Source organism: Ursus arctos, unplaced genomic scaffold (assembly GCF_023065955.2).
Source record: "Ursus arctos isolate Adak ecotype North America unplaced genomic scaffold, UrsArc2.0 scaffold_20, whole genome shotgun sequence".
Classification (NCBI taxonomy): Eukaryota; Metazoa; Chordata; class Mammalia; order Carnivora; family Ursidae; genus Ursus; species Ursus arctos.
Window position 1 is genome coordinate 11,607,793 of NW_026622875.1, and position 17,854 is coordinate 11,625,646.

The following is a 17,854-nucleotide window of genomic DNA, read 5'->3' on the forward strand; positions in this document are numbered from 1 at the left end:
CAAGGGGCTCTTACTAGCCAAATAAGCGGACATATTCTTTAAAACAGTGCCCTCAATGTCTCTCAATTTTGTCAGGAAAATAATGGAGAAAGCTACAAAACCCAGAACTACTACATTTCTGCTCCAGGCACAGACACGAAATTGCTTTCATTGAGAATCCAGAAAGCACTTATTTTCCAGTACTCAGTAAAAGCATATGAAAATCTGCCCTGGCATCTCAGACCTATAAAGTATTTAGTCATGCAAGTGACTAAATCCTGTGTGAAGATGATTAATGCACCCAGCAACCTAGTTCGTTTCCAATTTGTCGTTTTCAAATATTCCCTTTCAGGAATATATACTTATCTTAAGTTAGCTAGATATTTGGCAGCACTTTATGTCAAAAGGTTTCTTAAAAAAAAAAAAAAGCCGTAAGAAACAGTCACCAAATGCCTTTTTAAAAAAATCCTTCACATAGTACTTGGTATAGCTCTTCAGAATTTTCAACACTTTAGATCTACCGAAATTTACTCAAATCAAGACTTAGTATTTGCGAAGACATAAATTTGAGTTTTCTTAATTTCTAATTTATCCTATACATACTGCCTTTCAACTGAGTGATTCTAAGCTTACATGAGATCAAAAATGAAAAAAAAAATGGCCACATGACTGTCACAGGCCAATTCTCTATTCCTCCTCCAAGCTGGAAGAATGAAGGTTACCTGGGCAAAGGACACAACATTTTAAGGCAAGATGTTAATACAGCTTTAGAGATGCCTGTGGCCTGTAACTTCTTTTGGCTTTCCCAGCAGAAGACCTACGCTTCACAGCTAAGGTGTATCACGTGCTCTTGATGTGTAGTCATATACTTCCTTTTACTCTACAGAGGTTATATTAGTAAAGCGGCCCTTAACTGAAATAAAATAGAAGAAGCTCACACTGCCTCCTACTGTTGGGAGGAAAATTTCATGAGGTCAAAATGGTCTGCAAATTGCAATTTAATGGGAGTAGGGGGTTTATCTTAAGTTTTTTCTCTTTTTTAATATAATGATCTATTTTCAAATCAAAACCTCAAGTATTAAGATACTCTCTGCAACCCATATAAGTGTACTCCAGAAAACACTACTACATATGACTTCAGGATTGGAAATCATTTTCCTCAAACACGTTTTTGACTTGGTATGTGATGTAATTAAACAAAACATTAAAAAAAGAAGAAAGAAAGAAAGAAAGAGAAAGAAAGAGAAAGAAAGAAAGGAAGAGAGAAAAAGAAAGAAAGAAAGAAAGAAAGAAAGAAAGAAAGAAAGAAAGAAAGAGAAAGAAAGAGAAAGAAAGAAAGGAAGAAAGAGAAAGAAAGGAAAGTTAAAAGCGCTGCCCTACCTGGCCAGGTGATTGGTGACTTTACCAATTCTAAGGCAGTATTAGCAGTTGGTTTCTCCCCTTCTCTACCCACAGTGAGCTAAACTACTCCCTGTCAGCACAACAGATTCAATATCCAGCTTATCTTGTAGTCACCTGATAATGGCCATACCCCCCAGGGCTTCCTAGACCTTTATGATTTTTCTTCCATATTTAAGGAGTTGGAAGTAATGTCACCCAACTTGTCACTGAGGTATTTCTGTTCGGGGCATCATGCATCTGCCCCTATCCACCTCAGCCAGGGTACTATCTTAAATCACTGAATATGAAACACAGAAACACAAACAATAGTTTTGGGTTTGTTTCTTTAAAAATGACATTTGTATTAAAAGTCTTAAAATGAAGAGACAATGATTAAACGCGTGTCTGGAATTAAAAATTACAATTAGTTAGAATTCTCTTGGTACATCACAACAGTAAAATTTTGCTCTTTGCTTCTGGAGGAACACCCTAGAACAGATAACCAAAATTTTTTAAAAAAATAATATAAAAGGGGAGCTAAATACCTGAACATTTGAACAAAATGAAGCAAAATAAGAAAGAAAGGAAAAAAAACCAACCCATTGCAAGACATGGAAATTACATTTTAAAGGCTGGAAATAATAAAGAAATTCACCAAACAACAGGCCCTATTGTCCTGGCTCCTTCAGGAAGATTACAGAAAGGAAACTAGGAAGTGGTCTGGGGAATAGCAGATTCTGGGATATGGTGGGAAGTTCACAGGTTGGCACCGGCTGGAACAGCTGAGTTTTGAAGGCACTCTGCAGACACAGGGGTGCTGGGGGCCCTGAATCACATTTTTGAAGTCTTTGTACTGTATTTTAAAGAGCTAGTCATCAAAACCTGTCACTGCCAACCAAAAAGAACAAAAGGCTAAACTTAAAAAAAAAAAAAAACAACAACACACACACACACAATAGTACACACAAAAATGTGCAGATCTGTAACATTTTTTTCACAGCTGATTAAAAAAAAAATACTACCGTTCTCCCCCAGACTCCCCTTTGATACAGTAGGTAAACAAAATAGATTTTTTTTTCCACAAATATCAGCAGACACTTTCTGGCACCCCACACTGTATTGGCATCAGTGTTTACAGTCCCAGTTCAGATGTGCATACTTCAGATTGGATACACTGTAACAAGAATCCAACTTTGCATAGACATCCTTAGAATCACAATCAGTCACAGGGTTGCCCTTCCAAGCTGGCAGAAAAGGAACCCGATCTTAATTTCCAGCTACTCCTGGAAAACAAGGAAAAAACAAAAGTTTCTTCCCTTCCTCCTGCTCCTTCATTTGGTTCTCCCGGACTTCCTTCCATGTATTTAAAACTTGGAACTAGAAAAGGGTTGTTGGGGGAAAAAACAAACAAAAAAATTCCCCCCTCCTTTTCCACCTTCTCCCCGTACTCTTCCTCCCCACCCCATTTTTTTTTTTTTTTTTCCAGGCTGAAACTTTCGCTTGCCGGTGTCAAGCTGCCAATACAGCGCCCTAACGGCTATTTAAACGGGGAAATATGCGTCAACCAAAATCAATGAGAAACGTACATGCTTCCAAGAGCCACATTTCCACCGGGTCTCGGATGGTGAGTACGGGGCACCCCTTCGGACACGGGGTGGAGGCAGGGGACGCCGGCCGCAGAGGCCAGCCGGGCTCCCGGGACACCCCGGCCAATGCAAAGTCGTCTCCAATCTCAAAGCAAGAAGAGAAATCACATTTAGAGAGTCGGGTGCGTTTGGCTTTTGTGCGCAGAGCGCGGCCGGCGCGCGGCAGCCGCGGGCGCCTCAGAGGATCACGCAGGCCGAGCAGCAGCCCTCGTCGCCGTTGGGCTGAGCCGCGTAGTTCATCTGCCGCACAATCTCTGCGAACAGCTCGTCCACCGAGGCTTTGTTTTTGGCCGACGTCTCCATGAAGGGGCAGCTCCACTCCTCGGCCAGGGCCTTGCCCTCGCCGTACGAGACCTCTCGCTCGCCCTCCAGGTCCACCTTGTTACCCACCAGGATCATGGGCACACGCTCGTACCGCTTCACGCGGATGATCTGGTCCCGCATGGGCTTGATGTCCTGGAAGCTCTGCTGGTTGACGAGGCTATAGACAAGGATGAAGCCCTGGCCGTTCTTGATGTACAGGTCCCGCATGGACGCGAACTGCTCGGTGCCCGCCGTGTCCAGGATCTCCAGCACCGACGGCGACGAGTCCACCTCAATCTCCTTGCGGTAGAAGTCCTCGATGGTGGGGTCGTACTTCTCGATGAAGGAGCCGGTCACGAACTGCACGGTGAGCGCGGACTTGCCCACGCCGCCCGAGCCCAGCACCACCACTTTGTACTCTCTCATGGCTCCGTCGGCGCTCTCGCCGCGCCTGCCGCGGCCCCGTCGGGGCTGCGCGCCGGAGAAAGCCTGGGCTTGGCGGCTGGACGACCTCTCCTCTTCCTCAGCCTTGCAGGAAAAACCTAGGAGAGAGTGGCTAGGGAGCGCAGGGCTCAGAAATCACCAAACGGCGGCCGGCGAAGGCGGCGGCGCGTCTCTGGGGCGCGGGTCCGGGGCCCCGCAGCAGCCCGCGGCGGCAGCGGTAGCCTTGGAGGCGGACCGGGAGGACAATGCCGGCAGCCTCTGCGAGGCGACGGTTGCAGCTCTTCGCCGCGGCCGCCCTGGAGGGCGAGGAGGTGGTGGCGGTGGGCTGCGGAGGTGGCTGCTAATTGCGCGCCGGACCGGGACGCGCGTGGCATGAGTCCCCGTAGAGCGTGCGCCCACCGCCGCGGCCCATCGCGCTCTCTCTCCCGCAGCCTCCGCGGGGCGAGGGCTTCCTACTCGCCGCGCGCAGCCCGGCCCTCCCCGCCCCGGCGAGCATGCCCAGTGCGCCGACGGCCGCGCCCGCCCGATCCGCCGCTCCTGGTTTTCCGGGGGGCCGGGCGGGGGCGGAGCTGAGGGTGGGGCTAAGGATTTGAGTCTAGTGGAGCGCATTGCGAGAGGCTCTAGTCCAGAAGCTGGATGAGAAATGTGTGGGAGTGTGTAGGTGTTTGAGGGGTGCTGGGAAAGCTCAGGTGAGACGATGAAGGTGTGGGAGGGTGGGTTCGTGCATAAGGGCGGTGGCTCTGCGAGAAGCGTGTGGGCGCGGTGGCCCGCTCCCGTAATGGGTTGGGCTGTGCTCTTGCCGACTCCCCTTATCAAAAGCTCGTGGACTCCACTCTCCGAGGCCCCAGCGAGTGTGCGTCGTCTCAGGGCCGGAGACCCAAAGGGCATTTGAGTGCGAGAGTAGCGGGTGGGGCATCTTTGCCCACCCACGGCGCAGCTTTTTCTAAACCCGTCGCCTCGGAAACACTACTCGGCTTTCTCTGGCCACTCCTCCTGCAGTTCATCTCCTGGACAAAGAAAACAGGAACTCTGGGCTTGAAATACTGTCCCAACCCGGGAAAGGGTAGCCTCTCGTGACCGGAGCGCTCTCCGGCTGAGACTTGGCGGGTCCCACCCACGTCCCCACTGGGCTGGGGCGGAAACCCGGAGGTCGGACTCAAACCCAATCCAAAAGTCGTGGCGGCGCCTGCCGCTAGTCAGGGCATGCTCAGTGGGCAGAACAGGTTTTCGGGCTTAGAAATAGGAAGCTTTTGCACCACACACCCACACTCCAGCTCAAATTACCTCTCCCAGACTCGGGGCCCATTGGTTCCGGGGCGCAAATCTCACACCCCTAACTGTTGTTTCATTGGCTACCGCCAAGGTTTTACCAGTTTGGGTTGCTTCATTGGCTAAAAAGTAGCCTCGGCTCATGATTGGTTATTTATAGAGATTGAGTTGAGAGGCGGAGGCACAGCTGTTCTTTCTCTGCTGCTCCCCCGCCCCCTTCCTCCCACTTCCCCAACCTAGTCGTTTTGAAGCTCAGAGTGAAAAAATAAGAGGAATTTAGGCGGAGAGCTCAGAGCTAAATATAGTTCTTTGTTGGTGTTTTCGAGAGAGTCTGACTTCGCTCTGCCCAGTCACGACTGTCCCTTAAAGGGAGCAGAAAGGTCTAGTTACAATTCTTGGTCCACAAGCAACAACAAAGTTTCCAAGTGTTTTGCAGGGAGGGAAGTGGGGGGACTAGGGTGTGGAAATGGGCCACTTTGAGTTCGTGTCACCCGGAGGGGTGGGGGGATGCCCAGGCTTGCCCTTATAAAACGTCTTCGTTTTGGGCGGGCAATCTGCAAATTTGGCTGGGCTCGCACTCACGGGAGGTGCGAGGAAGATGTCTCGACTTGCTCTGAGTCTCCCTCCCTCCTCGCGGAGGAGAGATGTCAAGACCTGTCAGAAGACTCAGCGAAGTTTGCGTGAGCCCTTAAGTGAAGCGGGTAGGAGGGGACTGAGCTGCGTCAACCTGGGCTCCGAGTCTTGCCTTTTTTATCCGATGCTACTTCCCACTCCCCTTGCGCATCAGACAGACGAACCAGGCTGTGTGCTAACGTTTGGTTTCAGTTCCTTAGTCCCGCCGTGACTCATGGCCACGTTTCCGAGTTAACCTTTCCCGATCTCCTGGCTGTAGCTCAGAATCTGCTGCGGCGTGAAGTCCCCCGCCACCCGACCCGGCGGGACGTGGGCGGCAGCCACCGCCTTGGATGGGGTGGGTGGTGCCCACCCCTGCCCTTGGCCCCACTATTTCGTGGAAAGAACCGTTTAACCTTGACTATCAGAGAGCCTGGCTAAAACTATGCTTATATAATTCTCCAGAAAAACCTCCCAGAGGCACGTTCACCTAATGCAGCTGAAGAGAACCCCCGCAATATTTATTTGCCCAGCATTTAATGTCTGCCAAACGTTTTACATGTCTCGTATACCCCACATAATAATTATATCTGTTTTAAAGATGAAGAAACTGAGGTCCTGGGATGTTGGGTAACTTGTTTGCGATTTCACAGCTAGTGAGTGGCCGAGCTAGGATCCCAGCCCAGGTGTTTAGCTGCAGAACCTGGTTTGTAACTACTGAGCCATATTACCTTCTCACAAGAAAGTTCCCGCATTTTGCTCTTTCTTAGGTTCAGTTTTCAGGTAGTGTGATCAGACTGTCTCTTAAATCCAAGCAAGAGGGACCCCTGCCCTGTGGTTCTCCTCTTGTAATGCCCCCTCCCACGGGGTCAAGGAACCTGAGACCTATTCTAGACCATGCTCCAGGGAGTCAGAATTCTGGAATCAGCTTTCCCTTCCTGACCCCTTTCCACCCTCCTCCTTGGAAGAACCCAGGAATTCATGATTCACACCGGGCCATCCAGGTTCTTGCAAAGAGGTATTTGTCAGGGTGGGAGGATGGATCAATCATGTTTTGTTAACAGTTCCTTATTTTGATTTATCACTTAAATACTTAGGTTACTGCTATGCGGGCCTCTCTTTGTCCTCTTGCCCACAAATACCAGGAGTGGTTCTCAGTATGACATAGAACAAAATATTTCTCCTTACAGGTCTCATATCTAATCTCAAGAACTGGTTATCAATTATTATTTGCAGGTCCCTTGGCTCTCCTGACTTTAGTTTCCTGGTCTATAAAATGGTGCTAATAAAATTTGCCTTACCCACCGAGCTTCATGAGGAATCTTGGAGAAAATCTAGTGACCAAACCCCTCATTTTGCATCAGAGAGAACTGACCAGAATTAGAACTCTGGTGTCCTGGCTATACTTTGCATGGTGCCAGCCTGTCCTCAGGGATAATAATTAACAGATAATGGATGGAAACATGCTTTTAAAGCTGCAGTGCCCCATAAATGCATGACAATTACTACCTTGACCCAGGTAGCCCGACAGCCCCATCTAGAAGATACCACCCTCAGGACTTCAGGTAGTTATGTGGATGGGTATTATTGAATCTTGGTGTGAGTACCAGAAAGATGCCATAGTTTGAATGCTTTCTACTAGGGATTCTTCGATAGTAATTCTTACTACATGCAGATGGTCTCCCACAAAGATTTGCACTAGGGCTTTGGGACTCAAAATGAAATAAGGAAATTGCTGATGCACAAATTTTTAAGGTTGGTCACTTCCACCTATAAAATCTGTTAGATGTCTTTGCCTCACTTATGGCATGAATCATTATCTATCCTGTACCATAATTATTTACATGTCTGTGTCTTGTCACCCAGCACCGTGTGAATGCCTTGAGGGCAGAGTCCATATCTGGCTTATCTTTGGAGCCACCTCTGTTCCTCATAACACCTAGTACAGTGCCTACATGGGAGGCCCTCCATCAGTATTTATTGATGAATATATGAATCACATTTTATTCCTTTTCCAAATTCCGCTTGTAGTAGAAGATTATATTAATCCTTGGTGAGACATAACACTTCCTGGATCCTTAGAAAAATGTATACTAATGTTTCAGTCTCTCTGAGTCATAAAAATGACTTTTAGGATGAGCAGAGCCTACCCTAATTTGGGTGGAAGCACAAAATCAGTGTGGTCTTGAAGAAAAATACCAAAGCGCCCAATGGATAAACCCTTTCTCTGAAGACGACTTAATTTTGCACATAACATGAAAAGACATTTCTAGAAAACAATCTAATGTAAAAGTTACCAGGTAAGGACTGCTTAACCGTTGACAACGTATGTTGCATAAACAAGGGTACCATCCTTTGGCCTTTGCTCACACAGTGGGACTGCTGAGCTTCTGTGACACTGAGGTTGGGCCTTCAAACAGTTAGATGGTACCTGTCCTCTACATTTATAGAAAGTAGAGGTTTATTCCATCATGTTTGTAGTTTTAGCCGATGCCACATCTAGGTAAACATTTTAACTAGTGTTTTCCTCGAGCATTTTTAAGGTTTCATTTTTTATGGTCCCATTTCATTTGAAATCGCATTGCTTTTCATTTGAAAAAAAGGGCATCAGTAGAGATAGAGAGATTGAAATCCAAGCAACAGGATGTCTGCTGAATGGAAGTTTCTGAGGAAAAGGCAGAGGAGGAGTCTGAGGACTCGAGTGGGAATGCCGAAGACACATCCTTTCTCTCCAATAATCAAGAAAAGCCAAGAGAACTGAACTAGAGCTGAGAAGGTGAGACGTTGAGAAAGTTCAAGCTACAAGCAAACTTCTGTCCATCAACAGAAATGGCAAGGCACCTGCTGAAAGAAGGGAGGTCAGGTGTGGGCTTGGGAATCAGAGTAGAAATGAACCTGTTTTTAACAGTGACTCTGTGGTTCACAGCATGAAGTTGCTAAGCTGCTAAAGTTGGTTTACATGAATCTGTGAAGATGCCAATTCGACTTTTTTTTTTTTTTTTTTTTTTTTTTTTTTTTTTAGGGAGGATCTTGATAACTCTTCTGGTCAGGTTCTGTTAAAATTCTTGAGGGCTTTGTATCAACACATACAAATAAATAATTATAAAATTAACTATGTATCTCCCATATGCCAGCCTTCATGAAAATACACACACAAACTACTGACTTATGTAATGAAAAATTTCATTACTAATGAAAAATTAAATGAACTCAATAAAACTGTCTTACCTATGTAGTCTCTTGAGTTTTTCTTTCTATTGCATGCTAAATTAAAATAAAACCTTGAGTACTTGAGAACATGAGTTATTTTGAGTAGTGGAATATTTGTCTAGAAAATGTTGTACTTTCGTAGGGGGTTCTGTCACAATAAGAAAAAGAGTTATATTATTTTCATTAGATAAGTAGTATATGTTTACTGTAAGGAATTTGGAATGTATTAAAAAAGTAGAAAGAATAGGGTGAAAATAGCAAATGATGCCCCCCCAAAACCCCTAACTTTTTTTTATAGTTTTCTATTTTATTGCTTTTTATTTTTGTTGTCTTTTATTTATATATTTATTTTATAGTTTTATATTTTATGTCTTTTATTACAGAATTATTTAAAATGTAGAAAACTAGTTCTAGTTTTCTCGCGGCTGTTTGAACTTCACACATTCTTTAGCCAAGAAATAAGAAGTCAAGACAAATGTCTTAAGTACTTATTTATCAAGGAACTTTCCTCTTTTATTTAATGGGTTTTGATGGGAGTATTTGTTTCTCATATGCTAACGTTGCCCAGAAAGTTGCTTTCTTGACAGTCCCTGAGGACAGCCTGCTTTGGGGTTGTTTGCCTGTTTGTCTAGAAGGTGGGATGAAGCTTGTTCAGGTTCATGACCTCTGGGCAGCAAACACAGCAGCCTGTCTGCACAATTCATGAGTGAATCAAGGGCTTCAGCTGCATTCTCCCAAATGGTTTTGTCCCTCTCCAGAGATGATCTTGCTCTTTGTGGCCAACAGTGCCCTCTGATGTGTCAGCACCATTCAAAGCCTCGGTGACTTCTGCATCGTTAACACATTTGTGCTTGCTTTGTCACTTTGCACCCAGGCTTCCATCTCTTTTGCCCCAAGTTTTCCCTGGGGCTTATAAGAAATCTGCCCCTCACTCTTTCCATGTGTCCTACTGTGTTTGGGAACTGAATTAGTCTCAAAGCTGCAAATTCTTGATCAGGAAAAAGGAAAAAAAAAAAAGATACTTTTGCTGACATGGTTTTAGGCCGAAATTTTCTCTCAACTGTTCTCAGTGTTTGATTTGAATAGAATACCAGGCATAAGCAACATTTAAAATTGTATATTCGTTGTAATAATGGAATGGAAATTTCTGAAAATTACTTGTCTGATAAATCTACTTTCTCATTGAACCTCATATGTAGTAAAATTTCCTATCTTGAAGAACACATTTTCTATAGGGTGACCCAGGAGTTAATATTTGGTGGCTGGAAGATAGAAATCACATTCACAGAGTAAAAACAGAATAGTTTTGTTATTCTCAGCAAGCCTATGGTTCTGAGAAGATCCTTCATTAAATGTAAATTAAAATGCTGGGAAGAGGTTGCGTTGGACAAGTGAGACTCTCTTTGACTCTCCAAGCATTATTTGTACTCTGTAAGCAACAGGTAACCTCTAGGATGCTTTGGGACTGTGCCATGTAATTTCCCAAATATTAAACAGCCTATTTTTATTCTGTTTAATTCAGATACACTTTTATTAGTGTATAAAGCTACAAGTTAAATTAGGCCAACTTTATATGACTTTTATGTTTCAAGAACTACAGCTTGGGCCTAAGGTGGTTTCATTCTAAGATGTGGGCAAGCCACGGGAGGAAGGTCCCGGATAGTAAACCAGGCCAGCGAACGCACGCTTTTGTAAGGGACCAAGGTTCCACCGGAGAAGTAAGAGAAGAGATTGTCGAGGCTCATAAATGTGATGCAAGGACAGCAGAACTCATCAGAGAGAAAGAGAGGTGTCTGTTCAATGTAATGCTCACCTCTCAGGTGACACTTTGGGATTGCCCTGATGAGACTCCCCAACAGAAGGAAAAGAAAGTGCAATAGAGAAGCAAAGTCTCTAGACCACTGAGACGCCGGCAGCATTCGGCCCACAGCTTCTGCAGCAGTTGATGCTGGGGCCTGCGGTTTTTGGCAACTGCAGCCACTACAGAGGGTCCTGGGGTGGATCTCTGCAGACGCGCATCTCTCTTCAATGGATAGCAGCAGAAAAATAGTCACTTTGGGCATTGGCAGCTGCATCAAAGACCTCAGTATAATGAGCTGACACAGGAGCAAAGGGAATGGTCCAACCCACAGAGCAGTTAGGGAGGCTGGTCAGGGCTGGTCAGGGAAAGGGCAGGAGAGACGCCCCTAGAAGTTTCCAGCACTATTTGCAAAAAATTAACTTCCCACGCTGTTGTTAGAATCTAAGGAAAAATAATAATTATAAGATACATCATTGTGGTTGTCTTACTCCTCAGCTGGCATAATGTAGGAATTTAGGTTACATGGCAAAATTGTTTAGAAATAAGTTTTCTTAACAAGCCACAAAACTTTTCTAACACCCCCTCTTTCCCTTAGGATTTGCCGATCTTATTTTTAACATCTTCTGAAGTTGCCTCACACTGAAAGAATTAGAAATACTTATGGCTGCACTTAACTGGAAACCCAACTAAGGGATGGGGAGGCCAAACAAATAAAAAGTTTATTTCTCACATAGCAAGAAGCCTGGAATTGGAGTTCTTCTGGATGTGGTTCAATAGCTAGCTCAGTGAAGAGAAATGAGACCCAGAGATCAAGTCTGCTTTCGCGGCAGGAAGAAGGTGGGGCTGGGAGGGCGGGGCCAAGGATGCACAAGGAGGACCTGCTTCACCAAGAAACAAAAGCACCAAGAGACTTCCAGTGAAATTTCCTTGGCCAGTACTGCACTGAATGCTCTTGTAGCTGCAAAGAGCCTGGGAAAGTTCCCATTTAACTTTTCCACCTTTTACAGTGAAGGAAGACAAGAGACAAATAAACAGAGAATGGTGTTGGGTAAGTCAGACTACAGTGTTTACAACCAAACATCAGACCACTCTTTTGAAACTTGGGACTTTTCCGGCAATTGAATTTGCACATCATTTTTTTCATGCCTGTTCAATAAATATTGGGTGAGAGATAAGTACAACCCCTTATCTGTTCATTGAAAAATCACATTTAAAAATGCTTATTTGTTTCCAAGTCTGGTTGTGTATATGATAACAATGTTTTGGGTAGCCCAACTTTGGTTTATACAAAAATCTGCAAAAAAAAAAATTAACTTAAAGAAAAATTTAGATTCCTGGTGTCCGGCAACTCCTATAAAGTAGAAAGAGCATTGGAATTTTAGTCTGACAGGCATACTTTTAAATTTTGGCTCAGTCATTTCCTAGATGTAAAACTGGATGACTTATTTAACTTCTGTGGTAGCCAATCTCCAAGATGGCTCCCCCTGTTCCCACCTCCCGGCATTCATACCCCTGAATAGTCCCCTCCCACAGTGTTTCAGTGTTGAACTGTATGACCAATGGACCATGATACAAGTGGTGGTGTATTGCTTCTAAGATTAAGTTATAAAAGACTGCAGCTTCTGCCTTGGGCTCTCTCTCTTTTGAATTTCTCAATATAGAAGAAGTCAGCTGCGTTGTCTTCAGGACATCCAGGCAACCTGTGGAGAGGCCCGTGACTAGGACCTGAGGTCCTTACTCCAACTGCTCTGAGTAACTGAGGCCTACCAGTCACCCAGAAAGTAAACTTGGAAGTTAATATCCTCTAGCATTCAGATGACTGCTACCCCAGCCGACAGCTGGACTACAGCTTCATGAAAGAACCCTGAGCCAGAACCATTCCGCTAAACTGCTCCCAGAGTCCTGACCCTCAGAAACCGTGAGATAATAAAAATTCCTTATTTTAAGTTGTTAAACTTGGGGGTAATCTGTTGTACAGCAAAAGGTAACTAATTGAACTTCTTTAAACCTCAGCGTCATCAGCTGTAAAGTGGTTATGAGGATAATACAGTACTATAAGTGAAACTGCTCAATGCAGTTCCTGCAACATTAATAAGGACATGGAAAAATTAATTGGACATATATTATTTGTTTGTAATCATTTTCACATGTTTAACCTTTTCAGACTCCTTTTTATTTTAGATTAGCACAGTTTTTAGAAATGATTCTGCCTTTTGCTTTTCCCTAGTGCTAGTGTGGAATGCGTGTTGTGGAACTCAGCGGGCTCGGTGGCGTAGCCTTAGCACTCTGCTGCTCTGGGGATGGTTTTGTTAGTTAAGGTCGTTTGTGTTAAAAAAAAAAAAAAAAGTCATGTGTGTTTAATAATGAATGTCTCTCCCAGAATGTTAACCTGTAGTGTCTGATATATCTTCAGTGGGCTACCAATTAAATAAAATATTGCTGTAAATAGATCCTTCTTCTACCAGAAAACTTCTGGTTATTTTATTTTTTTTAAGATTTTATTTATTTAGAGCGTGTGCATATGTGTGCGCATGTGCGCGCAAGCGCTTGCCGCTGGGGCGGGTGGGAGGGGCAGACGGAGAGGGAGAGAGAGAATCCTAAGCCGACTTTGTGCTGAGCACAGAGCCGGAGGCAGGGCCGTATATCCTGACTCTGAGATCACCACCGGAGCGGAAATCAAGAGGCAGACGCTTGGGACTGAGCCACCCAGGCACCCCAGACTTCTGGTGATTTTAATATCACTCAGCCCCAATCATGGATATAAAGAATTCATGGTTAAAGTGCCCACCCCCCACTCCGCAGAGTCTTCCAGTCTTACTTCGCTTTGTCTCCCGTCCTCATCCGTTGGTGCTGCCCCATTCATTTCTAATCACGGACGCCAGGATCCCAGCACAGCCGCCACCAACTTTGCCGCACAGCCTCAGGTCATCTCTGCTATTTTTCCTTTTCCTTTTAAAAAATTACTTTCTTATTTCTTCTCTATGCTACTTCTATACCTTAGTTCATTTGCACCATAAGAAGTGTGTGTGAGCAATATAAAAATGTGTATATCACACATATATATGTATACAATTAGAATACTTTGTTCTCTTGGCCAACATGGCATGCTGGGGATAATATTTGGTTTGTTGAACAAACTTTACTGTCATCAGTTGCTAGATGCTCAGGGCCCGCTTCTTTGCTCCAAAGCAGGGTTTTGGTGTTGTTGCTGTTGTTTGGGAATAAGTTTGGCCTGTCCAGCAATACTTCTAAAAGTCTGAGGGTTCTGAAATACTGGTTTCTGGAGAGCAGAGATTTTCCTGTGATATTATTTATAGGTCCCAGTCTCTCACATTGTAATTATCAGTAAGTCCAGCCTCTCCTTTGCTGGTGCCTTTGCTCCCAGTCTTGCTCTTCCCTTGGTACCAATCAATCCCGTGTAATCTGGTAGATAGAGCCCATCACAAATGTAACTGAGAAAATGAATGAATTACAACGTGATTATTCTTTCCCACAAAATGTTGAGTGGAAAAAGCCAGACACAACCAAGTACATACTGTATAATTCTATTTATATAATGTTCATAAAAAAACAGTTTTGTTCGTTCTTGTGTAATTAGGGATAAACTATATAAACAAAATAAAAAATAATGGTTAGCACTCAGGAGGGAAACTGCACATTTGAATGTGTTAGAGAATGAGGGTTGGGGACAAGAAAGGCTGCATAATTTGTGGGACCAAATGCACATGCAGGATCCCTTGTTCAAACTTATTAAGAATTTCAAGATGCAGTAGTAGAACGCTAAGGTGAGAGAGGGACCCCGCCCAGCGCCAGGCCTGGTGCCACTGCTCGCTCATGTTGGGCCCCCACGAAGCCAGCTCTGACTTGGAAACTTCTGGGGTTCTGCACTAATGCTTTATTTTGTTTTTCCTTTGGTAGGCGGAGAGTCACTCCTACAGGAATTTGTTTCAGAAAAAGCCAGATATCAAAGGTTTATAAGGTATGTACTTTTCTGTAAGTTTACTCCATTTTGCAACTTATAAAAACTGTGAAAAACAAAAACAAATCGGAACTGATCTGAGCACTTCCTGCTCCAAACCTATAAGATGGTTTCCCATGGATGAGAAAGTCTGTGGCCGGATGCTTTCCCCTGTATCCTCATTGTTGCAGGCCCGGCTCCCATGCCAGCTCATCTGTGAAACATCCTCAGTTTCTTCCTTCAGAATTAACCATTTCCTTCCCTCGGATCCCTTCACACTTTCCCCCTCTAGTATAGCATTTAACTTCCCTGCTTCAAGTTTCAGTTCTTTGAGACTGTTTTTTCTGACGGACATGAAATCTTGGGGAAATATTTCAGTCTTATTCATCTTCATATTTAGGACCCTATGAGGAGTGATTGTTGAATTTAATTAAAATTATGTCCAAAGATCACAGCCCATTATAAAACCTAAAATACTGGAATTCCTACACAATGCCATGTCCTTAAACTATGCAGTGATATAGGTTAACAAAGGTCAAAGTTCTGTGAATTAATGTTTATTCACCCGGTGAAAATTTGAAATAGGCACCAAGTGGTTTAATGATATCATCCAACATTTTTCTTTTCCACATCTGAGATGAATCTTCTAGTCATTTTTTTAAACACTGTTTTAACATCATAAATTTAATATTGTGAAGTACTTTGTATATACAGACATCTTAGGTACCATTTTCACCAGAAACACATTTTAAAACCCTGTTGCCCACTATTTTCTTTGGTATTTATTGTTGTTGTTGTTCTTGGCACATTTTAGCTCTCACTAACACTTTGGGTTCTCTTGATAAACATGTGACTTGGACATTTTCTTACAACAGACAGATGGGTGTGTTCTCTGGGTATTATTTCTAACACGAAGAAAATGTTCCCCTTTACCAGCATCTGGGTAAGATTTGGAGTTCTGTCATGGATTTAAAATATAGACAGAAATAATCATCTCTCTTCCACATAAGGTGTCTCTGCAAGTACTTTTTCCTATTTCTTTCTTTCTTTTTTTTTCTGTGTCAGCTTTGAAATCACAAATGAAGTATGGGTTCAGAAAAAAACACTATATAAAACGATATTTGGATATTCTTTTCATCATTCGCTTTTATGGGTGTTCTCCAATCGTACTATCCAGATGGCCAGGTTACAAGTCTGCGGTAACATAAAAGGCTTTTATATATAAGTAAAACACTGATGAATAGACTTCTGAATGCATATACAACTAAGTATATTTTATTCATCTTTGCACATAATCTCATTGTACAAAGCCTACCCAAGTGAATGATAACACTTGGCTTGCAAAGGTATGGTTACGTACTCAGTGACATAGACGTACATTCAAAACATTCAGTGAAAAATGTCTACCATTTCTACAGGATAATTCACTTTAATTGACACAGAGATTTTAAATGATTCATCTTTTACTCTGCCAAGTAATCATACACAGAGGAAAAAAAAAATCAACCCATCATTCAACAACCCAGAAATGATAACAGAGGATGTGAAATTTCATTAAAGGATTATTTATGCCATGTTTATGCCATCCCTTTTACAACATTTATCAACTAAAGACTGGAGATCAATGCCCACGAATGCCATAAGACATCTATTTTTAAAGGTTTTTTTGCTTCAGTGTTTCATTCCTTAAGAAACCCCAATGTACAACATGGGGTTTCTGGGCTTTTCCCTGGTTGGGTTTTTCATTTGCTATTTCTCCTGCCCTGGGTACTCTCCTTCCAGCTCTGCCCACAGCTGATTTCCTCTCATCCACTAAGATGTCACCTTTCAGAGAAGCCATACCAAGCTCCAGCTAAGTTAACTGCGTCCCCTTCTCCCGGCATCACTCCATGGCAGCACCAGGCGGGAGTTCTGTGGCGGTCTCTGTAATAATGCACTAAGCCCCTGCATGAGGGCTCCGCCCTCATAACCTAAGCACCTCCTAAAGGTCCTTCTTCCTGATACCATCACGTTGGACATGAGGATCTTGACACATGAATTTTGGGTGGAAACAAACATTCAGACCATAGCAAGGCATGTCTACAGGCCAAATCTGATTCTTGATTTTGTATAGCTCACCAAGCTAACCTTTTTCTTTTAATAGTTAAAATAAATATATGCTATTTCATGATATAGGAAAATTTTAAGAAATTCACATTTTAGGGTTGATAAATTAAGTTTTATTAGAACACAGCCAACCTGTTCATATATATATATATATATATATATATATATGGTATATGGCTATGTTTAGGCTGCAAGGACAGAGTGGACTAGATGCCACAGAGCCCATATAGCCCACCCACAGTCTGTGTGGCTCTTCGCATGAAAAGTTCGTCACCTCTTGACATAACCTGTTTCAACACGCAGCTTATTTCACTGTACTTAGTCAATCTGTAATTATGTTTTATTAATTCACTTATTTACTTGTAAGCCTAATGAGGACAGAGACATTGTCTGTCTCCATTATACCCAGATCAGTAAGCAAGTAGATATACTAAGAGACGTGTAATAAGTATTTGTTGAATGACTATAAAATAAATAGTTGGGACTATAGCCTCTAGGATGAAGCACCTTGCCTTATTTCCATATTGCTCGATATAGGTAAAGCAGAATGACAGGACCCATTTCTTCTTATAATCGAGAGTAGCCATTTATAATATTTTAAACCAACACAAGTGAATGTTCATAGAACAGGAACAACAGTATTTGTTGGCATTAAGTTTTACTTTGCATTCTCTAGTTTCTGGATGGCTCCCAGAGTAGGATACATGCGAGGCCCGTGTAGAAGTTGGGTGATTTTACTGTGGTTTCACCCGTGGATCAGATACAAGTTCCCAGAGGAAAGTAGAGATCTTCTCAGGTTCCATGTCCAAGAAAATTCCTTCCCCACCAGCAATGCCTTTCACTGAATATACCCTTTTGTTCACTTGGAAGCCTGACTCCCACACCTTCTCTGTTATTCGGAGCTGATCTGTTCCCTATCAGTGTCAGAGGTCTTGAGTTCTTACCCATTAGCAATTTAACCTTAGAAATCAGCTAGAGTCAGTAGTATAGATATGTCTTTTAACCTGGATTAAGATTCAAGAGATTTCCTGTATAGATCTAAGTGTCCAGAGCCCTCTTTTTCCCAACTTGAAGTGAAGGATAGACTATCCCACGTGCTAATGAGAGTGTGCCCATGTGCCTTTCCATTACCCGCACTCAGGCTGC

At 43.4% G+C, this 17,854-nt stretch overlaps 1 protein-coding gene across 1 annotated transcript; it reads right to left on the reverse strand.

Moving 5' to 3' along the window:
• Positions 1-1,696: 1,696 nt before the first annotated feature.
• RAP2B (RAP2B, member of RAS oncogene family) lies at positions 1,697-4,239 on the reverse strand. Its single transcript, XM_057315936.1, has one exon. It carries the CDS (start codon positions 3,732-3,734, stop codon positions 3,183-3,185), a length of 552 nt encoding a protein of 183 aa, XP_057171919.1. The 5' UTR covers positions 3,735-4,239; the 3' UTR covers positions 1,697-3,182.
• Between the last annotated feature and the right edge of the window lie 13,615 nt (positions 4,240-17,854).